We start from the raw sequence: 25,116 nt of genomic DNA, 5'->3' as shown, positions 1-25,116 counted from the left end.
GATAGCATATAGCAAAACCTTTAAAAATGGCAAAATTCTACTAGTCCTTAGGATACCTTTACCATTGGGCAGTTTGGCAAGGACTATAGGACTAGTGCCAATTTCTAACCCTGGAATATATTCGTGGCTCTTCGTCAACATGCAGTGGATGATCACTTAGTTTACAACAGTACTACCATGATACACAAGATGTTACAAATTCTACTGAACACTTTGAAAATACATCAACTGTTACTGTACATGTAATGGAACAGTTTTGTTTTATGCAGCAGTCAGAAATATTCCTGCTAAATAATAGCAGCACTCAATAATCTGTCAGGGCCAGGCAAACAAACGGTTGACAGCATCATCAACATGCCACAAAAAGCAAAAGCTATTGGGGACATATTTGGACCCGGCAAACTCACAGGGTTTGAACCCAGTTACAGTTAAACACCATTGTGTCTCACTTTGATGTGTCAAACGGACGCTTGTCTTGAAGTAGGGGGCATGGGTGGCCCAGTCGTCTAAGGTGCTGCGATTCACTGTGCAGAGTTGCGTCCCTTGGGCACGCCAGAAACCTATGATTGTGGGTTCGAATCCCGGTTCGCCCCGATTATGTTTCTAGGTTTGTCAGCACCATACCCGTGCTCGTGGGTTTCACCGAAGTGGTAAACGTCTGAGACCTGCATCACTTCGGGCTTTCCTCCCACATTAAGCTGACACGCCGCGATATAATTGTAATACTGTTAAAAGCGGCGTTAAACCAAACTCACTCACTCACTCTTCAAGTAAAAGCTGGGTCCCTGTGAATGCTTTCTTTATTTATCATTTTTGGTTGTGTTGAGCCTCGGATAACTCAAAGTTTTAACATGGGTCCCATTCACTTTGACACAATGGTGTTTGACTATAGTTTGTTATGTTGTTTTGTTGATCATACCATGTACATGATCATAATCAAACAATAATAAATAACAAAATATGTGTATCAGGATGTGAAACATCTTATGATTACGTTTAAGTTTACACATGCTGCATTACCAGCCCACTGTATGGTTCCACATGGATTCCGGTTAGAATAGATCCCCAGTAACCTATGCTGGTCTCATTGAGACAACCAAATGGATCGGGAGGTCTGGCTCAGTGACTGAGTTGACAGTGTCATCATACCACAACGGTATGGATCATTGTCCGTAATATCAATATCAATCACCAGATTGTCTGGTCCAGACTCGACTATTTACAGGTCACCATCTTATGGCTGGAATATTGTGTTATTCAAAAAACAAACAAACAAACAAACAAACAAACTGTATAGATCCACTGCTCTCTAGTACTAACTTACTTCTTGGAGTTAAGCAAGACACTAAGAATAGTCCTCTTGCGGATATACGACTTGTGTGTCCACTTCTGTACTCCGATATCATGGGGATGGGCTTCTCTCTGCCGTTCAACCTCCACCATCTTGATATTAATACATGCCACCCAGAAGGGGTTAGAGGTCGTTTCCAGGATAGTTCCATCAGTAAGGTTGTAATGAGCTACAGAGCTAGAGAACACAAATTGACAGTATTATTAATGTTCAAAATAAGAGAAGCTTTATTGATTTCAAAACAAATACAACGATCAATCATATTGAATCAAAATGAATTGTTGAGAAAAATAAATAACATGAAATATTTGTATAAATGTTAAGCCATTCATGATCATACTAATAATAGCAGGACCTTTTGACCTGTTATTTCTGAACATAAAATAAACATATCTGATCATAATCAATGAGTATTTGTCCTAAGTAACACTTTCTGATTTATGATCAATTTCAAATACTACTATTGACACTTTTCATGATATTTTTCCAGGAAGATAATCAAGATGCTGAATACTGGGACAGTGCCCCATGTACTAAAATCACAAAACATTTTAGAGTAACTTTTCAATAAATATTAGCTTCCGTGGTGATGTGGACCGAAAATCAGTTGAATCAATCCGAGGTGGTTATTGTGATTTGATGCCTCTGATGGGCCAATCAGAGCCAAGTAACTTCCAAATTCATTAAAGAATAATCAAATAGGCCTGAATGTTTGACATGGCGTTACATGCTTGTCAAGTCCCAACTGACCCACTTTGAGTTACCATAGTGAGATTCCCATGGTGGTCACTAGGTTGGTTGGTTGGTTGTTTAATGCCGCGCTCAGCAATATTCCAGCTATATGACAGCGGTCTGTAAATAATCGAGTCTGGACCAGAAAATCAAGTGATTAATATCATGAGCATCAATCCACGCAATTTGAATCGATGACATGCATCAACCAAGTCAGCGAGCCTGACCACCCGATCCCCTTAGTCGCCTTTTACGACAAGCATAGTTGCCTTTATGGCAAGCATGGGTTGCTGAAGACCTATTCTAACCCGGATCTTCACGGGTCGGTCATTAGGTAGATGATTTTGTCACATTCACCAATATTACTCAATACATAAGTCCTTGTGTCAGTACCTGAGTTTAAATATTGTACAGAGTTACATGTGTCACTAGCAAGATGTACAGTATCTTATAAGCCGAATGTTTGGGTACATTCCTTGGCCTTTGCTCTTGTGTACAAACACCGCTGATAAAATCCAGCATTGTCTGTATTTGTTGTTTAATGCCACACTCAGCAATATTCCAGCTAAATGACAGCATTTTGTGAATAATCAAGTCTGGACCACATAATCAAGTGATTAGCATTCTACAGTTTGTTTGTTGTTTAATGCCACACTCAGCAATATTCCAGCTATATGACAGCGGTCTGTAAATAATCGAGACTGGACTAGACAATCCAGTGATTGACAACATGAGCATCAATCCACACAATTGGGATCAATGACATGCATCAACCAAGTCAGCGAGCCTGACCACCCGATCACACCTTTTTACGACAAGCATAGTCATCTTTTACTGCAAGCATGGGTTGCTGAAGATCTATCTGTCTCGGATCTTCACGGGCCGCATTCTACGGAATTGAGATATGGTGACAAAAATAACCACATCAGCAAGTCTGACCCTCCAAACTTATTCATCGCCTCTTACGACAAACATGGGTTGCTGAAGACCAATTCTGGCCCATATCTTCCCTGGGTTAAAATCGCTAAAATTCAGTGAATCCTGCTTGTGACACATGTTACTAATAGTGCACCCCACTATTTAGACTTACAAACACTGTTGTTTAGATACCATTGCCTATCTTTGATTCTACATGGCAAAAGATGTCACTGTTTATACACGACATGCAGGATTCTGTTAAGTCACACAATAAATATAAACCAAAATGTTGGCAACATACCGATCATCTGCAAGGGGTGTATTGTCATAGTACAGGTCATCTATCTTAGCTGCATTGTTCCGTTTACACTCCTACAACACATCGGAAAGACAATGTCATCACTGGCATATGCAATGTCACTTTAACATGAAAGACTGAACAGGATATGCATATTTTCCTGTCTATGAAATCTTATATTACACAATATCCTTCTTGACTCTAAAGAAAAAAAAAAATTCCCTTTGCTGATTTCATAGACTGTGGAATGGAGCTAGCTAGACTTGCTTTTGTATGCATTTATAGATTGTTTTTGTTTTTCCGTAAAATAAATACATTCCAAGGTCATGATGCAGGATTATAGATTCTTTTTCAAGTGTATTTGTTATGTTGATAAATCCCCTGGATCCATCTGCCACAAAGGCTTTGTTTCGGAATGACGTCCTATCTCATCAGCAATCTCAGCAATTCAGCACACAATTTCACCTGCTAATGAGCATGAAATGACTCTTCTTAAGAGAGAGTTCGGCAGAGATCTGATGTAAAAATTGCATGCTCATATTAGCGAGGCCTTGATACATTGAATCAAATCAGAAAACTATCACAAACGATCAATCAACTACAATATTTATTCCAAAGAGATAGGGTAAGGGAAGTCTGAATTGGCTACCAGGCATTCCCACTGGTATTTGAGGGGGTATACCGTATTCAACGTTATAAGCGCCCCGCTCTAATAAGCGCCCATGGCGATATTTGCTAATATATAGGCTAGTGAACAAACCCCATTAGCACCCCTTCCGATTGATCAATGCACACAAGACTCATTTATTCGCGTATAATACGCACTCGTGTGTTCGCGTATAATACGCACTCGTGTGTTATATGCACCCTTAATTATGGGCAATTAAATTCTGGAAAAATATACCTGTCGTATATATAAACATTTCAGGCTGTCAGCATAAACCACGAAATTTATCTTTCAACTCTGTTTTTTTTTCACCAAAATAATATTCTAATAAGAGCCCCCTATTTGTAATTTTGAGAGTGCCTGGGGCGCTTATTACGTCAAATACGGTACATGGTAATTTGATTAGAATGCTATTTTCAGTGTTGTGTCTTTCCCACCAGGCTCAAAATTAAGCTATGGTGGAAAATGTGTCAAGGGTACTAATGATAATACAATGGGAATGTAATATCCTTGATAACTAAGGATGATTAAGCAGGGAAATGGTGATCTTTAGTTTGTTTCGGGTTCATCTTTCAAATTAACAGAATACATTTTAACCAAATTTCTTGTTCTCCTTATTATGCATTTCGAAATAGATCTGGGGAGTTAGGGAGGGTTAAAAAAAACATTTCCATCATTTTTTTTCAATATGCACTAAAGGAACAAGGCTCATGCATTATCTGCTCTCAATACACCAGAGCTCCAGATAAGCTGCGTATCTGAGTAAAATACGCATCAGAAATGCAGAAATACGCAGTAAAATAAAATCCAAGCCTATCAATTACGCAACGAACATTACAGATACGCTACAAACATAAAATTTGTGCGTATATTCAAAATATTGTGAAGTAACCCTGCGTATTCGATTAGCAAATCAGCAACTTATTTTTTTAAATTATAAACGGGTATTCCGTCAACCTTGCCAAACTCCACGATGACAGTTACATCATGATCATTTGCCATCACACTTTCTTGTGGAAATATCGTGATATTTTTTAGTCCTATAAAGCTCTTGAACCCACACGACACCAGTTTGCAGGGACTAGATGAATAGTGTTTTTAAATATTTAACTTAATACCCACATGTGTAAAAACTAGTGGGTAACAGAAATTAGAATACCCAGATAGAATGACATACCCAATGATTTTAAAATGCATGGGTAAAATACCAACACCAAAAGCTTATCTGGAGCTTTGATACACACTACTGTTCAAGGTGTTCGCAACTGTGTAATAGCAACCAATGAATGTTGGATTATCGGGTTAGTTTTAGGAGCAGAAAAATGGTTACATCATTACAACAGTATTTGTGTTCTCGTGTCGGGTGTATACCAGTTATGGACCAGAACAATAGTAAATAATAACGGACTGGTAAATTCAAAGGCTGTTGTCCCATTGAGACCTTGAGAGGTAGAGATAAGGTTCATCTAAAGGCCGATACTGTTTGACTTGTAAGCCTTATCTGACCACTGCAGATGATGCTTTGTCAGTCAGCTGTGATGAGGTAAATGGATCACAAAAAAAACATAGATAAAAGATACAAACAATGCATCAGAGAGACAGTAAATTTAATTGTCACTTTGCTTTCACTGGAGCAGTTTTACTGATATTTGATACCTCTGAAGTTCTTGTAGGCCTAGGTGATCATAACACTGGCCACATGACATAATTCAGAAGCATGGCAAAAAGCTGATGATTCTGTCAAAGTGTATCTATTGCAAAGAAATCTTAAATACCTCTGAACTTCTTGTAGGACTAATTATGGACACTTCTATATTTTTAGTCAATGGCCTAATACAATGTCATCAGCATATAATTGCTCCATAATATTGGCCACATATGACATGATTCATAAGAATGGCAAGCAGTATGAATTAAGCAGACGATTCAGGAGAAGAATCTGTTGCTAAGAAAAACTAAATGTTTGTGATGAATTGTGACTGTGGCACTTATAGTAGGCCTCATGATATGAGGGACACAGGCTCTAAGTAAAGCTGTCGACAGTCAGTCCAGTCATTAAAAAACAAGTTCAAAGTTATGCATGACACATCAATTATTATTTGTATCATCTTTTAATATTCCACGGAAATTAAACTGTCAGACAAAGTTAAGTTGTATTTTTTTGTGCCGATATAAAAAGAAATCCGAAACACTGTACAGGGGATTATTATATTTAAACCACATCTTACTTCGAAGACTCGACAAAATCTAATGTAAAAAATAGTCAAACGGGTTTTTGTTCATTTTCTTTGAAGAGGACATATGCGGTGCAACTACAAAGCACTTGGTTATAAAACCCAGTAATTGTTGCAACTGTTTATTGTTCTCGGCCAGTCGTATTTTCAGGCAATATTGTCATGCAAACATTGTGATCGAAAATAGGACAATAACAACCTCTTTAATGTAACCAATTGTTGTTCCAGCAAAATCAGTAATGTCAACATATTGCAGGTCCGTGGAAAAAGATGCTGGGTTGTACTTTTGCTTATTTCGAACAAATATTCGAATATTTCTCAGTCGATTCATAGTTTCGGTGCATTTTCATGCAGCGTTCATCAGATCCTAAACTTTCTAACTTGGCGCCATGGCAACTCCGCAGATAATACACTACAACTGTAAAAATATATTTGAACATCCCAGCAAATATTAATCGATATTTCTTTTAGAGTAAATGAAAATGGGTATTCTATATCGTCGTCTACATTTTTATCGTCTGGATAAACAAAGCAGCTGCCAAACCGGTGACATGATATTTGGTTGTCTATAGAAAAATGGGTACATCAACGATAAAGAGGTCTTTGATGCTGTAATATACAGAACATAATGACCCACCCCTATTGCTTATCACTTTTTGGATGAACCTCCCCATGCCCATGTACATTTGATCATGACCCTCAATGAGAAAGTGTATTATTTTTTATGACCCACCTCAAGTCATATTTGAGCAATACATTGAAAAGACTTTAAAATAATTATCAAAGGTGATGAAAAGCATTGCAATAATCGTGATTTAAACTATGGCCCTAGGTTCAACCAAACTGTGCACGGTCGCCTGAGACCTGGTTGTAGTGACTACATAAGAGTCATAAGAGGCAGAGGGCGATCGGGTAGCCAAGTGGTTAAAGCGTTCTTTCGTCAGGCCGACGACCCGGGTTCGATTCCCAACATGTGTACAATGTATGTGTGAAGCCCATTTCTGGTGTCCCCCGCCGTGATATTGCTGGAATATTGCTAAAAGCGGCGTAAAACTATACTCATTCACTGTAGTGACCTCTATGCTGAGAGATTTAAAATGTTCTTATCAGCTAATCCAAATTGTTCTTGTGGCTAGCACCATGAAGATGCACTTCACTATTTCTCTACCTGTACCAACTACACCGGCATAAGAAAAAAATACCGATGTATTTTTATTCCAAATGATCTAAAGTCTATTCTTTATGGAAATGCAAATACTGCAGCAATGATTAATTTAGAAATACTAAAATCTGTTCATAATTTCATATCAGCCTCCTGCGAGATTTCCAAACTTTGTCTAAATGCAAACTATCGTTTAATCTCTACTTATTTTTACTTCAGCATATTCAGAGTCGACAACTGTGTTTTTATGTTTAATTCCCTTATTACGTACCCGTGACTGTACATTATTATTGATGACATTTGTATGACAGCTGGAGCGGTATTGACATAAGTCTTTACTTGTTTACCAATCCAGTTTCACCCATTCTGTAATTAAATATATTTAAAACATATTTTCCCATGATTCCGTCTCCCTCCTCTTATGAGGAAACTTACTAATGGAGTGGTAACTAATGTGTCCACAATGAGAATAAGTTTAGACATGTCATTAGTCGCTTATGGCAATATTTCAGCAGTATCACGGTTGGTGGGGGCTGGGGTTCACATAAATGGGCTTCACACATTGTACCTTGTGGAAAATCAAAACTGGGTGTTCGGCGTGGCGAGCGGACGCTGTGACCACTAAATACTAAAAACCATCGTATGTATTGTATTCAGGCTTGTACAGGGATTCAATGGTAAATCAACGGACTTATAAATGGTTGTCTTTTCTAAAAAACCAAATTATTTTTGAAGAATAAGGTTGAATTCGGCACGTCGGTTTCCATGTTGTTTATGAACCAGATGTCGATTTCGTGACGGGATTTTGATTGGACGATGCATCGAGTCGTTAGTTCAGCAATAATGTAACTCCATAACTGCAGCCTAGTTCGGCAAGGGTGGGACTGGACTTTTAAAGTCTACTCCCTTGTCTCGGGAAGATGATATCCCTTAAAAGACCCCTAAAGGTGGAGTGGTCTGCAAATGACACAGTGAAGCAATCATCTACAATACTACCACGATCATTATAACGCGGGGGGAAATACATCGCCGTGATCACATCGCCAAAACCACTCGACACTCATTCGCATGGCGAACCGAACCAGGGAACTGTTGCGCCCCAAAGAACCGAGGACACTGGACTTCGAGGTACTACTTATAATAAATTGAACTAAATAATGCTATCATTCAAATTCATAGAATAACCGAAATGTTGTAACATAACGAATATTGTATTTTAACACATTTATAATTTCAGATTGCCGAGGACTTCTTACCCGAAGGCTTCGTCCGTGGCGACATAATTCACAAGGATGAGAGGCATATCATGCTTGCTACTGACCGGCAATTACAGCACCTAAGTAGGAGTGGTCAATGGTTTATGGACGGAACGTTTAAGATTGTCAAACGTCCGTTCCATCAACTGCTGACCATTCATGCTTTTGTGCATGACGGACTACGTCAAAGTCTTGAAGAAGCTTTTAGATCTACTCCCCAACGATCCTCAAGTCAAGACGATAATACTGGACTTTGAACAGGCTGCGTGGAAAGCTATTAGTAAGACCCTACCAGAAGCCCGCATCCGTGGATGCCTGTTCCACCTGACTCAGGTAGTCTGGCGGAAATGTCAAGAAATTGGATTGCAGGTATAATATATATTTAATGTATTGTAAAAAAAAGAAGAACTGTAATAGAAATAGATAGTAACATATATCTAATCTAATATATCTTATTTATCTCATATGTCTTACATAAATTTTTCATTTGTTTCTAGGTAGCCTACATGGAGGAGGATGCCATCCACAAGTTTGTCCGGAAAATCATGGCACTCCCCTTTCTACCGGCCGCTGACATCACGAGGATGTTTTTGAAGATAACAGAGCGTGTCCCGGCCACTGGCAAACTGCGTGACCTCATCAACTATTTTCAAGCCCAGTGGATTGCTCATCCCACCTTCTCTCCCCGATCCTGGTCTGTGTTCAATATAGCTGTCAGGACAAACAACTTTGTGGAAGTTAATAAAAAATAATACAAATAGTTCAAATACAAATACAAACAATAAAAATAAAGTATATTAAACAATGAAAATGTTTTTATTATACATTAAAATTTCTTTTTTCTCATGTTTTAGGTTGGCACAGACGCATCAACAACAAGGTGGGTGAGCAGTCCCTGGGGATCTACAGATTGATCCCAGAGCTGTTCCGAGAGGCCAGTCTGTTGCCTCTACAGTCGCGACTGATTCAGGAGGGACGACTCAGGGCGTATGTTCGCAATTCTTCAACATCTCGTCAAGAGGAGATCTTCGACGTATGGCGAAGATACAAGGATGGGGATCTCTCCCTGACCCAAGTACTTTCACAATGTTCTGTTGTTCATGGACCAATTTTGTGAAGAGGATGATGATGATGATGATGATGATGATGATGATGATAGACATGTATATAGGAACATATTTACTGAAAAGAGGAAATACAATGTAAATCACCAATCAAATACTATATTTACTTATATCTCTGCAAAGAGGAAATGTTAATACATCCCTAATAAAATACCATGTAAATAAAACCTATATATTACTACAAAAATCGTTGTTATCGTTATTAAAAACAGAGGTGCCGTTTTCGCCCGACTCATAGTAGCCGTTTTCGCCAAATGCGGTGCCGTTTTCGCCAGAGAAATCGGTGACGTTTTGCTGAGATGCCGTTTTAGCCTGCACCCCCGTGATCGAACCCCCCTTGATGAAAGAGTTATGTTATGTATATATTTCACAGGTAACAAATGTTGAATGACACCGGTAAGTATAGAAGCTCCCGACATTACTTTTTCATCTGACCTAATTTATGCAAGCTTAAGAGCAGCGCGTGTAACTCTCGTTCCAGCGCAAATTCAATGCTCAACACTACGATATCGCTGCTTGGAGTTGTTGGGAGGTATATCTGTGTAAGGAGTTGTGAATTAGCGGGATTTGTGATCTTCCAACACTGGGATACCTGACGAGAACACAATCACATTGATGAAAAAATGTTGGGTTCAAGCTTACATCAGCTAGGTAATTGTTGTTTATGCATTTCCTTTCCAGCAAATCGTCGACTTTATTCTTAAAACAACATCTTGTTATGCATAGAGATTGTTTTGCGTTCTTACTCTTGGGACTTAATATTGACTTGTAAGCTCAACCTTATTGCGCCAAAAGAGGACTTGGGCCGAGTTCAAAGAAATGTTTGATCAATCATTGCTTGAATGTCTCAAAACGTATAATATTCATGTAGTTTGTATATACAATTTGTAAACTCCTAAAAACATTTCATGAACTCTATTATGTCACATGTACAAATACAATTAATGCTTTATTCTTTGTTAGACCTAGGCTAAGCCTACATTACATGGTTATCAAGTCAATTTCTGCAATATCAGCACCTTTGTTATTTTCATTTCAGGAAACTTAACACAGTTGATGCCTACTCCTGATGGGACTACAAAATCACAAATCTTTACAGTGAGAAATGATACATTATTTGTAGATTTTCAAATCTTCATTGAATTATCTCATAATCACAGTTTTGTAGATGACAAGATTGACTGTTTTTGAAGATAGCATCAGAGACCATAAATTGATATCTATTTCATGGTCTCTGATAACATGAAATATTTTAATGGTAGGTCTATGTGGTTAGTTTGTAGATCTACCCAAAATGATTTTACACTCACATTTGATAAGATGATAATTACTCAGAGAAACATGCATATTTGATGCAGTTTGTGTTGAAAATATGCTGTTAAGTTTCCTGATTGCATCAGTGGTGATGCAAGTCATTTATCTATCATTATAAATAAAGAATATTTGCCAATGGACACTAGATACTTTAAAATCAGCCAAACATGTCACCACTGAAAATGGCAACAGCTTTTAATAAAGTTAACAAATGAAAGCAGCAACACATTTTCTATATAACGAACATTTTATATGCTGTGGGCTGAAAGAGAAATTAGTATTACCATGGGATGCAATATTACTGCTACATCAAGATGATTAAGCCAAAAATGAATCACATTCCTTTATTTGACAATGTTGACTGATGGACAGGGAACAGAGGCCAAATAAAACAAATAGTAGATACCATGACGAACGTCTTGTTTCAGATTGCTGTAGAGGGGAACATTGGCTGTGGGAAGACCACCTTTCTTCAACACTTCAAAGGGAACCCCAAAGTGGAGGTAAGTTTCTTTTCAGTAAGTGTTTGGAAATGTAAAATAAGAAACTTTTCTTTTCAACCATGTCAACATTAATGTTATTTTGTTTATGACAACATAAAGTACAAGGATATTGCTACAACAGGGGATTGTAGAGTTTAAGTCTGTGTACTTTAATCAATTGTTTTTCTCATTTTGAAAGAATGTTATTTCAGGTGCTACCAGAACCAGTTGACAAATGGAAGAGTGTCAAAGGATACAACAGTCTGGTAGGTATACGAATATATTTTACATACTGGAGTATATTGGTAGGCATTGGTGGTTCTGTCTTTAAAGATAAATTGGAAATATGACTTGCGAGTTGCACTTGTCCGGACTAATGACGATTTTATAGTGCTAGTCCATTGAGATACCATACCGCAGTTTAACATAAATAACACACACACACACACACACACACACACACACACACACACACACACACACACACACACACACACACACACACACACACACACACACACACACACACACACAGAGTATACTGTCCCCTGTTTTAGCCCCTTAATGCCAAGCACCAGACAGGGTAACCACAAGTACCATCTTTTCACATCTTTTGGTATGAGATGTGGGCCAGGGATAAAAATCCCGAGCAGACACTCTACCACTAGGCCATGGACGCGGTCTCTGGAAAAGACAGGCCCAAAAAGGGTCAAATCAACAGTACTTGTTATAGTCAATGACTTTGAGATTGAAACAAACTTGATCGGTTTAAAATATGACCGTATCACCCATGAATAAAATTCCAACCTTGTTGCTGAATTTGAGTCTGTGGATAAATATTTCCAGCCAAAATCAACTTGCGATGTATATTGTGATATGCAGGGACTGTACTTATTTTTTGCAGGATATATACTTACAATTGCGTTTTGCTTGTTTGTCATACCAAGTTGCATACTATTCAGCCATAGACATTTTTTGGAAGACTTGTAGTACTCCAGAGGACTGGTGGAAATCTTATTTAGTCCTGCTTGAAAAAGACAAAAACATTGAGTACGTTTACATTTTCTGTCAGCAATATTCAGTTCCAATTTGTTACTATTTGAACTGATTCCGAGTCATAGCCCTCAAATGCTACAAGTCAATGAGGACTACCATCATTGGAGTTTTAGCATGTTTAGCACATGCTATTAATGCTAATGCTAATTGTCTCGGGCTAGCAGACTGTTGTCAATTTGGAGGCTGCTATTGCATTTAAAAAGAGAAATTTACCTTTTTGGGAGGGGGTATTCCACAGGAAATGTTTTCAATATCTTTACTTTGCAACACTTACTACAAACAACAAACGCGTGAAAATCCAGGGTAGAATAGGTCTTCAGCAGCCCATGCTTGCCGTAAGAGGCGACTATGCTTGTAAGAGGCGACTAACAGGATCGGGTGGTCAGGCTCGCTGACTTGGTTGATGCATGTCAATCCCATTTGCGTGGGTTGATGCTGATGATATGAATCACTGTATTGTCTGGTTCAGACTTGATTATTTACAGACACATAGCTGGAATATTGCTGAGTACGGCGTAAAACAACAAACCAACCAACCAAACAACACGACCTTCTTTACTGAAAGCCTTGATGTCTCATGTTGAACAGAGCTTAGAAATAAATTATAGTAATCATGTGTTACAAACAAAAAAAACCTTTTAAAGATCGGTTCAGTAAGATTGTATCAATACAAATGGAAGTGGACAAAAGTATTGCAGTGCAGAGATCTGTGGTTGCATGGCCAGTGTGTGTGTACACTGGAGTGAGTGTTGGTCTCTGTCTGCTGCAGGACATGATGTACAAAGATGCAGCAAGGTGGAGTCTGGCATTCCAGTCCTATGTGACCCTCACCATGATGGAACACCATGAAAACAAAGAGGTACGACAGTGTGCAATAATTCACCTTGTTTCATTCTTTACTGATTTTTCTAGCCATTACTGTAAATCGTGAAAAAAATGACCAAAATGTGAATGTCCATTGCATGCATTCATAAAGTGACACATTTTTCTCTGGACATAACGTTGTCGTGTCAGCTTTTTCTACACATGAATGGAAACAGTGACATATACGACAAAGTTCAATAAACAATTAATAAATGGAGTGCAATATTTAGACAGTGCTTCTCAGCAAGTTCAGCCACAAGTGTGCGCAGTCTGTTAAATTGATCAAGCTGTTATGACAGTCTCTAACTTTCTTTCTTGGTGACCTGGTAAAATATCTTATAAAAACAAGCTAAACACTGCTCACCCAGCAACACAGCATTGAATACATACTCGTCTATTTACGTTCAAAGGATTGCGGGGGCGGTCGGGTAGCCTAGTGGTTAAAGTGTTCGCTCGTCACGCCGAAGACACTTAATTTCTTGATTTTCAATAGCTTCATGAGCTTGAGTGGGATGAACAAGTTTAAATCAAGTAACTTTTTAATTTTTTTAAGACCGATTTGAAAGGCCTTTAAAGGGCAAGTTCACACGGAAATGAACCTTTTTTTCTTGTACTTTTTCCACATTAAAAGTGTTAACATAGAAGTGTCATAGACAAAAATATAAAAACATCATATTTAATTAACATATTTTTTGCACTAAAACGATTTATATTTTTCACATTTACCAAGTGTTCTATTTCCATAACAAAAACACCATGGCTTATGTCCCTTGCAATATGACGTCATTGGTGCCAATTGATAAACATTATGACGTCATCATGCTTTGTTAGAGCCGCTTCACGTGGTGTAGGTACAGTTTTGTGATTCTAGCATCTCAGATGCCAGCCAGAATTGTGTTATGCTGACTCACCACTGCGCCGGAGTGTGTCGTAGACCATGTTGTTTTACCGCAAACTGGTCCTTGATATCTTTTGCGTTGAGAATAGACAGGGACCCAGTTGAATTGGCACCAATTACGTCATAATCTAAGGGGGATAACTCAGGCCTATTTCGCTCGTAAAACGAAGGCCTCATAACGGCATATCACTTTCACACTATTGTGAGCTTCCTACTTTCACTGTGAAAAAAAATGAGTGAATATTTTCAAACACAGATACTAACTAATTCTAAAATTGCGTTTTGTTTAGAAAAAGAAAGAAAGTGATTTTTGTGTGTACACTTCCCCTTTAACATTGTTTAATTTTGTGAATGAAAGTCTTTACTAACCATGTTGAAAATTGGGATAAATCTGTCAGTCTTAAATTTGTGAAAATACCACTTATTTTGTCAAGCTTAAACTAAACCATGTTAACTGAAATCATCATATGTGACCAACCATGAAATAAGGGACCGTGTAGGTGAAAAATCACATTTTGACTTCTTATTTTATTTAAAACATACAGATCCTTCGGCACACAAAAATATAATTCATAAGCTTCAATTCATGTTTATTACAAAGACAGATATTCTGGGGTAGAATAGGTCTTCAGCAACCCATGCTTGCCGTAAAAGGTGACTCTGCTTGTTGTAAAAGGCGACTAACGGCATCGGGTGGTCAGACCCGCTGACTTGGTTGATGCATGTCATCGATCCCAATTGCGTGGATGGATGCTCATGATATTAATCACTGGATTGTCTGGTCCAGACTTGATTATTTACAGACCGCCGCCATATAGCTGGAATATTGCTGAGTGGCATTAAACAAAAACAAACAAAAAAAACCCAAAAAAGACACATGACATCAAACATTTGACCTCATTTTCTGCAAAGTCCCATTTACAAACTGTTTATGTCATGGTTGCAGTTTTTAGATATGATGTCTGATTAATTGAAAGACGTGTATGCTGGAATGTTTTGACATCAAACACCTTTCTCACAGCACAATTTAATCCAAGCACCCTTAAGGACCCTTTTCTCCCACAAAAATTGGTAATAATCTCCAATAACATGCAAATATCATGATAGACATGCAAAGAGAAGTTTCATCATATTTGTGTACTTCTGAGTAGTGATGACAACATGATGACACTGCTGGTAGATTGTTGCACACTTTCTCCACCAGACTTTAACAACATTCAAGATTTGTAATTGGATTTCACCCATACAAACTTTTGTTACTTAATTTTCAGGACACACCCAAAGTTAAGATGATCGAGCGCTCGATCTACAGTACCAGGCACTGCTTCATTGAAAATCTCCACCAGGGGTAGGACAATGCTTCCTTCAGACTTTTATCTCCGTGTTCTCCCAGTAGGCTTTTGTTTGTTTGTTTGTTTGTTTGTTTGTTGTGAAACACTACTCAGCAGTATCCAAGCTGTATGACAGCGGTCTGTAAATAATCAAGTCTGGACCAGACAATCCAGTGATTGACATCATGAGCATTAATCCACGCCATTGGGATCAATGACATGCATCAACCAAGTCAGCGAGCCTGACCACCCGATCCCGTTAGTTGCCTCTTACGACAAGCTAAGTCGTGTTTTTACGGCAAGCATGGGATGCTGAACACCTATTCTAACCCAGATCTTCACGGGTGATCAAAGTGCTCCACCTGTAGGCTTTTACTGGACACAAAATATTGCATCCTAGCAGGGATTTACCTAGACCTGCCTAGGTTATGTTAATATTGTTATGGGGGCACGGGTGGCCCAGTTGTCTAAGGCGCCGCGATTCGCTGTGCAGAGTTGCGTCCCTTGGGCACGCCAGAAACCTATGATTGTGGGTTCGAATCCCGGTTCGCCCCGATTATGTTTCTAGGTTTGTCAGCACCATACCCGTGCTCGTGGGTTTCACCGAAGTGGTAAACGTCTGAGACCTGCATCACTTCGGGCTTTCCTCCCACATTAAGCTGACACGCCGTGATATAACTGGAATACTGTTAAAAGCGGCGTTAAACCCAACTCACTCACTTAATATTGTTATGGGGCGGTCGGGTAGCCTAGTGGTTAAAGCGTTCGCTCGTCACGCCGAAAACCCGGGTTCGATTCCCGACATGGGTACAATGTGTGAAGCCCATTTCTGGTGTCCCCCGCCGTGATATTGCTGGAATATTGCTAAAAGCGGCGTAAAACCATACTCACTAACTCACTAATATTGTTATGACTATAATGACATGACTTTGAACCCTGTTTTTATGGAGGTGACTGTTATTTCACTGATAACCAGAGCAATTTGGATGAAGAGAATTCCATAGGGATGAAACGATACAGCAAGGTCATGATACAAGATGTATCACGGTACAAAGCTCATAATACTATTGTGATACTCATACTTGACTGACAAAAACGCTGGGAGGTCATGAAATGAGTATTAAGTAATCTATTTCAGCAAGTGAATCTTATGTTATCGATGCAGAAAAAAACGTAACATGCATCGTGTCAATTGTTTTATAGGCATTCCTTAGAAGTTGACAGATGACAAAGGTGACACAATTAATGAATAAGAACTTCTTTATTTTTCTGTAATGGTGAGGTTTCCATATAGATCCTTATGCAGTTGTCAGCCTTGTACTTTGTGTATTGTATCGTCGCATGAAAACTCGCGGTGCACCAAAGTATTGTTTCAGAACTAGTATTCAATGTGTAATTTGGCACTATTACATTGAATACAATGTTAAAATATAGAACATTTGAATCAAAGCAACTAAGGACTAACAAAAATAGCATGCTCATGAAGTTTTACTGTCCACCAATTTTCTTTACTCATCCACTTAAGTTTTATTTCAAACAAGGAAAACCAAAATTCTAAGCCTGAAAAGTAGCTTCAGACTCACAAATACTTAAGGGGCAGTCAGGTAGCCTAGTGGTTAAAGCGTTCGCTCGTCACGCTGAAGACCCGGGTTCCATTCCCGACATGGGTACAATGTGTGAAGCCCATTTCTGGTGTCCCCCGCCGTGATATTGCTGGAATATTGCTAAAAGCGTCGTAAAACCATACTCACTCACTCACAAATACTTTATCATGTTTATATTTCATATATTGTTGGTACATTGGCAAGGCCACCGGTCACCCTGTCAGAGGTTGTGCTGGGTCTGAAAAGATGCTAAAACATTACTCAGGACTTTCATGTTCAGTTTCAAATGCTGCACGGTAACCATGGTAACATGATTGTGGTTGTCTTCTTGTCTAGTGGGCTGATGCCAGACATTGACTACAATATCCTCAGTGAATGGCACGACTGGCTCCACCAGAACTCAACGACCGACATCAACCTCATTGGTACGTTACTTTCTCAGTATTATGCTCATGGCTTGAAGATGTTGCCCCTGTGAGATTCAGGAGGGAAATATTAGCTCTACATGTTGGACCCCAGAGGTCAATATTTGACCCCCAGTCTGCAGCCAAAATTGTCTGTTTGTCTGTAACAATTCCATGGGGCGGGCCGGTAGCCTAGTGGTTAAGGCGTTAGCTCGTCACGCGGAAGACCCGGGTTCGATTCCTGACATTGGTACATTGTGTGAAGCCCATTTCTGGTGTCCCCCGCCGTGATATTGCTAGAATATTGCTTAAAGCGGCGTAAAACCATACTCAGTCAGTCACTGTAACAATTCCCCAATTTGATTTACTGGTAACACTTCCCAGTTCATCATGCTCATGTTGTGTGGAGGTGACTTGTCTGACTCTGACCAATACAGAGGAAGAGGCTCAATGTAGAGGAAGAGGTTCAATACTAGTGTAATGTCATTGCATCGCTTTGCGTAACATTGTTGAGGGTTCACTTCTGTACAAGGTACCCTTGCTTTCATTTCAGTCTATCTGCGAGCAAGTCCACAAAATTGTTTTGATCGGATTCACAAAAGAAACAGAGATGAAGAGAAGGATGTCCCTATTGTACGTACTCAGCATGTGTTTGTGAATGTATATACTAATGTCACTATCAGTGAGCGAGTGAATTGGATTTAATGCCGCTTTGAACAGTATTCCAGTCATATCACGGCGTGTCAGCTTAATGAAACCCACGAGCATGGGTATGGTGCTGACAAAACTAGAAACATAATCGGGGCGAACTGGGATTCGAACCCACAATCATAGGTTTCTGGCGTGCCCAAGGGACGCAACTCTGCACAGCGAATCTTGGTGCCTTAGACGACTGGGCCACTTAGTGACTGTTAGCGTTGGGCGTCTCAACGTGATTCCCGTGCACCCTTTCGAGTTGAGTTGATTGGTTCAACTGTGTCATATGGCCCTGTCACGCAGGGGTAGCATTATGCAGATGGCTGTTTCAATGAATGCTCGTTTCACCCATGACGAACAGGTCTGGTTGTTGATGAAATATAGTAATAACTAAATAGACAGATTTTTTATTCATGCACCGATTGTCTTTAAATGTAATATCCAGTTATGTATGACTGTTTAATAATCTCATACCAACTTTGACTGGAGTAGGTCTGATAGTTTTTCAGATATTGTAGTAAACGTCGGTACCTTAAATTACCTTACAGACTTTAGTGTAGTAGATAATGAGGAAGGTTGGAGGTATGTGCATGAAAGTCACCATGTAAGTGAAATAATCTTGAATCTCACCTCACCTCAGTTCCTGCCAGACAACCTCAAACAGTCACTGGTATACATCGCAAAAAAAGTGAAATAATCTTGTACGTCAGTTTCTGCCTGGTTGAATCAAATCAGATTGGAAAGTAAATTTGGTAGCATAAATTTGCTGTTTGGAAATCAGATATATATTGTGGGTCGGACTAGGAGCCAGTCTTCAACTTGGCCAACCTCATTCTTAGTTGTCTGCTAACATTTGCAGGAGTATCTCAACTCACTCCACAAGCTGCATGAAGATTGGCTGATAGAGAAGAAGAGAGGAGAGTTACCTGCCCCTCTTTTGGTGAGACATGGTTTATGAGCTTCCATATTCTGTATCATTGAGACTTTTCAGACTTAACAGGCACTTCCATTGAAACCACATGCCTGTATTACCAGGAATCTCCATGGAAGATATCTATTTTGATCTGAAACTGATTTTTGAAAGAATGTTTAAAATACATCTACATGAAGAAATATTTCTCACATTTCTGTTTTCAAAGACCTTTAATTTCATTTAAACAAGATAATTGCAACTTTAATGTGTTATTGTCCAATACCAAAGGATGATACCCTGCTAGGCACTCCTCATTAAGGAGTTAAAACAGGGAATGGTCGTCTCAGAGTTTACTGTGGGATATTCATGTTGAACTGTGGCATATTATCTCAGTGGGCAAGCAGTATAAAACCGGACACGTGCAAGCACATCACTGTATAAGTGCTATCATCTTGAATACCATTTTCACCTCACCTCAGCCCCAGTTCACAAGTTGGTTTGTTGGTTTGTTGTTTAACGCCGCACTCAGCAATATTCCAGCTCTGTTATGGAGGTCTAAATAATCGAATCTGGACCAGACAATCCAGTGATTGATATGAGCAACGATCCACGCAATTAGGATCGATGACATGCTTCAACCAAGTCAGCGAGTCTGACCACCCGATCTCGTTGGTCGCCTCTTATCATAGTCACCTTTTACGGCAAGCATGGGTTGCTGAAGACCTATTCTAACCCGGAATCTTCACAGCATAATGATGGCTGTGTGGAACGGACTCCAGCAGCTCATGGGGCGGTCGGGTAGCCTAGTGGTTAAAGAGTTCGCTCGTCACGCCGAAGACCCGGGTTCGATTCCCGACATGGGTACAATGTGTGAAGCCAATTTCTGGTGTCCCCCACCATGATATTGCTGGAATATTGCTAAAAGCGGCGTAAAACCATATTCACTGTCACTCACTCACTCACTCAATCACTCACTCCAGCAGCTCATACTTTGTTGATTCTTACAATGAGTTATAAGAACATTTGTGCGTCCTCAAGAATGCTTTGTGCGAATTGTGATTCTGATTGGTGAAGCTGACGATGTTTAAGTTCGGTTATAAATCTGTCTTTGCAGGTTATTGATGCCAACTTGGATCTAGAAGATCTTCTAAAGACGATTTCCCAGATGGAACCAAAGATCCTCAGTGGGAACCTCAGCTGAAGCTCATCCACTGCATTCATTAACTGCTCATGTACATATTATTCCTGATAATGGGGGTGTGATAGTATAGAGGGGTTGCAATATGATACATTTCAGTATAAAAACAAAACTGAATATCTGACATTCAGAAAATATTTTCAAAAATGAACAATTTTGTCAAATGCAAATATGTGTATTGTTTTAATACAGATTTGCAATATCGTTTTTGTTTGTTTACAGAAAAAGTTCCCAGTGTCATCGATACAAAAATTATTACAAATTGAGAACCTTTAGAATGTTTAGAAATTAGAATATAATATATATGACTTCACTTGACAAATATTTGTTAATTAAATTATCATTCTTCAACGATGTGGAGGTATTATCAGAGATCCTCAGTTTGAACACTAACTATGTGATAACATTTATTTTTTTTATTAAATATGCATGAAAAAGTGTGAAATTAATAATAACTGAATTGTCATAAAAGGGTTGTATCAAAACTTTTTTTTGAAATTGTGTAACAGTTCCTTCCCAGTTTGATAGCTCTTTAACATGACGGCATGTTATTACGCCAAGGTTTGTGGTGCAGACTTTTGCCACAGTAGCTCCTTGCGTATTGTACGATTCCATAGTTATCATCCAAAACTGCTCATCTCTCTCATCAGCCATGGAGGCTGGTCAGCTGTACATTCTAGGCTCAGATGGGGGCGGGGCACACCGGGTCTTCGGCGTGACGAGGGAATGCTTTAACTACTAAGCTACCCGACCGCCCCCATCTGAACGTTCTAAGCTCAGATCACTGGTTATCCCAAATTCAATCTCATTAAAATCAGATCTTAGTTCTCGCTATTGCTAAACAAAGATCTGAGGATATCTTATTACGGGTCACGTCAGACCGACCTTGCATGAACTTTGACCGACCAATGGATGACCAATCAGAAGGCAGCTTTCTCCTAACGGCACAAATTTCAAATTGGCGACTACGCTTCGAAACATATATTGACAAATTCTCGATAACAAATTTGAAACCTGAACAAAAGAACATTCTGGAATGGCTAATTGATGGTCTAGATTGTATAGATGCAGTCGTTAAACCCGTAATTATTGTTTGGAGTTAACGTTTTCGAGGTTGCATGATTAGAAATCACATTCCGACTGTCACTCTCATAATCTGGTAAGCGATGCTCTGATTGATCGGATGAAAGGTTGTTCTGACGTGACCCGTAATGGGATGTCCTCAGATCCTTGTTTAGCGATAGCGAGAACTGAGGTCTGATTTTAATGAAATTGTCACAAATTGAAAAAATTGGAAGAATGATTTACGATGATACACATATTACCCTTGAGTCTTCTGATATATAATATATCAAAGATGATAAAAGTTTAAACTTTTATTGACGCATGTTGATGTTTCAAGACACTTGGGTGAGATTCTCCATGTATTACAGTATTTGCTCTCGCAGGCTGCATGTGTACCCAATGGTATTATTATCATGAATATATTTACAAAGTCATTGTGTCAGATCATTTAAATTCGGTCCAGAGAACCCCATCATGGGGCTTCCATTGGAGGATAACAGGCAATTTTTTCTCATATGAACTCAGGTGGTTACAATGTTGATTGTATGCTCAGACTATCAACCACTAGAATGGAAGCCTAGACTTGATATTTTAATTTGTCAATGTGATGTATCTGAAATATTTGCTGACTTCAGCATAAAACTATTTTCATATTCCTTCTCGCAACCAGCCTGTCATTAATTTGTTGTGTTCACCTTTGTTGCCAGGAGAGAAGTCATCACTAAACATAACTAAATTATACTGATGTGAACATGATTGGTGACATAAATATTTGTTACTTGTATTTATCATTATTTGAGAATTGATTTGTGAATTGTACATAATATGTATTCTTGTGCGGAAGTGTTCATGTTTGGGCATATTTTATTTGATAACTTGGTTTGCATATGTTTTTTACAAAACAAGGGTAAATGGTAAAAAAAGAAATGAAATAAAGCATGTTTTTAATGTAATTTCTTCAAAGTTCTTGAAGAATTGGAAATTGATGAAATCAAAAAAAAAATTGAAAAAGTGTTTAACAAGTCAAAGGGTTATTTAGCTTCCTAATTTGACCTTCTTTAAAGTAATTTTTAATTACTGAAATTCGACAATAGATAAATGATAAACATGTCTTTCCATTGCTCAGTATGTTCAACATTTGTGAAATCATGTTCGGATGTGAAAACCAAGTCATTGAAAAACATCAGCGAACAACTTTCACAGAGTGAATGTGTTTTTCTTAAATGTAATAAGATGCCCGTTTTTTTCTACCTGCTCCACGTGCCATTGTGAAATGAAATATTAGATTTGTACATTGTTTTTAACCTGATTAGTGCTACTATTCTGCATACTACCTCCTAAACTTATTAATGTCATTGTTCATTTATATTTACTTTTTATTACATATATAGTTTGATTCATGTATTTAGATTGTTTACCTTTAATGTGATGTTGTTTTCCTGTATTCCAGACAATATCATAAATTATAAAGGGTAGGATTAGCATTTCAAATTGTCACCATGAGGCAACTTAATGATATATCAAGGGGACCCTGAGAAGATTTTGGTCAAAATGGGATCCAAAGGCAGTTCTAAAAATTTGATGACAGATAAAAAGATTAATTTGATTGTGAAAATGTTGACATCAGAGATTTTCATGAAGAAAACACATGATTTATGACCACCATTGCATAAATGTTACCAATACAACACACCTGCAACAAACAAGCTTAATTTTTACCTTGAAAGGTATGATCATTCATTGGTGTGAATAGGTTGTTAACGTGGCGTCAGTTTTGTAGGAACCTTGGAGGTCATATGTTAAACATTGATTCAAGAGACACATTTTTTTCTGCTCTTGTATTGTCATAGTGGTTAAAATTTGATACATGTAATTTTTTCGTGCTTATACCTTTAGATTTGATTGTGTTTATTGTATTGTGTCCTAGATTGTTTATCTTGTTCCACCACTGCATGAGGCCAATCTATTTGAATTGTACATCTACTCGAGGCTGTTTGCTAGTCTGTATGAATAATGTTAAACTCTTACTAATATAAGTTTTCCAAAAATTGAGATTATTTTCAATTGAAAAACGGGCTATTGCACAAAGAGTACTCATTAACTGGAGTGCTCATTACACTGGCCCACAGAGGCATGTCAGACATACTACTCAAATCTTTTTTTCATATGAATATAGTTAAGCTGTCATAACATGATAAACTATAGGTATGAAAAAATTGGGGGTTCTTAAAACTTCTTTTCAGTAGTGTGTGTGTGTGTGTGTGTGAGAAATAATTTACTGTTAAGTATAATTCATATTATTTCAGTAAAAGGAATATTTTAACCACATACAGCAAAACCTTTATCAAAAGGAAATCATTTCAGCAAATTGATAAAAACGTGCATTTACATGATGCCTTTCATTTCTAACAAACAGTGACATTTCCATTTGTCATTCAGCCTATTATTCTCAGCTGTGTCTCTTCTTATTGAAGATAACATTGACTTAAGCTATGTTGTCAAAGGACACAACAGTTAACAATACTTCAAGGATGCCTGAAGGTTGTGTTAACCCCCACTCATTCTTCTCAATCCAGTTTCATGTCCAGTTGCATTTTGGCACACAAACAACAGTTGTCTATATGTTTTATGTTGATTTATTCATGTACACAAAACACCTGTTTTGGCATAAAATGTCTCCAAATAAAAATGTACTTTACAAATGTAGAAGAATCTTTGTTATCTGTTATCTGTATGACTATATTCTTAATAACTGTAAACGCTTAAACATTGTCTGTAATAACATCCCAGCATCAGTATTCTGGACCCGTGAAGATCCGGGTAGAAAAGGTCTTCAGCAACCCCTGCTTGCCGTAAAAGGTGACTAACTGACTTGGTTGATGCATGTCATCGATCCCAATTGCGTGCATCAATGCTCATGATTTCAATCACTGGATTGTCTTGTCCAGACTGGATTATTTACAGACCGCCGCCATATATCTGGAATATTGCTGAGTGCAACCAAACCAACCAACCAACCATCAGTATTCTGACCATATATCTTCAAAACTTGCTTTTGTTTTCTGTGAAATCAACCTTCTTGTCCAACTCTCCTTGCACTGATTCCGAAAACCCTAAAACAGATGAAAGTCGAACAGGGAACCAATGCCTTCGTTCAATATGTAAATGAAAAAAATTGTCACCTTCAAGAACACGTGGCATGTCAAATGTATCTTCCCTTATTGTTTTCCATCAGTTTATTTGTGTGATGACATTACCTTTTGCCATGCCACCTCTCCTTCAACACACTTCACTTCAGCAACATGCGAGTTTGCCTTTATTGTCCCATCAGCCTATCCTTCCTTGTGTCACACTGAACCCTTCCCTATGGAGCAATGAAGTACTACTGACAGTGTTCAACACCCCTGACTTCAGCAATATACTATCCTGTTGTCCAAGTGACCCCTGACTTCAGCAAGACACTATTCTGTTGTCCAAGTGACCCCTGACTTCAGCAAGACACTTTACTGTGGTCTGTTACCCCTGACTTCAGCAAGACACTATCCTGTT

General features: G+C 38.5%; 1 protein-coding gene and 1 pseudogene across 1 annotated transcript; both read left to right on the top strand.

Moving 5' to 3' along the window:
- The first annotated feature begins 8,629 nt into the window (after positions 1-8,629).
- Positions 8,630-9,804, top strand: LOC139471881 (uncharacterized; annotated as a pseudogene).
- Positions 9,805-10,320: 516 nt separating this feature from the next.
- On the top strand, positions 10,321-20,533 carry LOC139471846 (thymidine kinase 2, mitochondrial-like). Its single transcript, XM_071254344.1, has 10 exons — positions 10,321-10,393; positions 10,782-10,840; positions 11,485-11,559; positions 11,751-11,804; positions 13,364-13,453; positions 15,628-15,704; positions 17,628-17,716; positions 18,249-18,328; positions 19,251-19,331; positions 20,419-20,533. Exons 1-10 carry the CDS (start codon positions 10,366-10,368, stop codon positions 20,503-20,505), a joined length of 720 nt encoding a protein of 239 aa, XP_071110445.1. The 5' UTR covers positions 10,321-10,365; the 3' UTR covers positions 20,506-20,533.
- Positions 20,534-25,116: the final 4,583 nt, after the last annotated feature.

This window comes from Haliotis cracherodii, unplaced genomic scaffold (assembly GCF_022045235.1).
Source record: "Haliotis cracherodii isolate W230 unplaced genomic scaffold, xgHalCrac1.p SCAF_23, whole genome shotgun sequence".
NCBI lineage: Eukaryota > Metazoa > Mollusca > Gastropoda > Lepetellida > Haliotidae > Haliotis > Haliotis cracherodii.
This window is presented reverse-complemented; position numbering and strand designations above follow the sequence as displayed.

Bases quoted from the DNA above. Each gene is read 5' to 3' on its own strand.
- LOC139471846 (XM_071254344.1), top strand. From the start codon at position 10,366: ATGTTGGGTTCAAGCTTACATCAGCTAG. The intron at 11,805-13,363 runs GTAGGTATACGA...TGTCTGCTGCAG, and splicing joins TCAAAGGATACAACAGTCTG to GACATGATGTACAAAGATGC. The intron at 15,705-17,627 runs GTAGGACAATGC...CTTCTTGTCTAG, and splicing joins ATTGAAAATCTCCACCAGGG to TGGGCTGATGCCAGACATTG.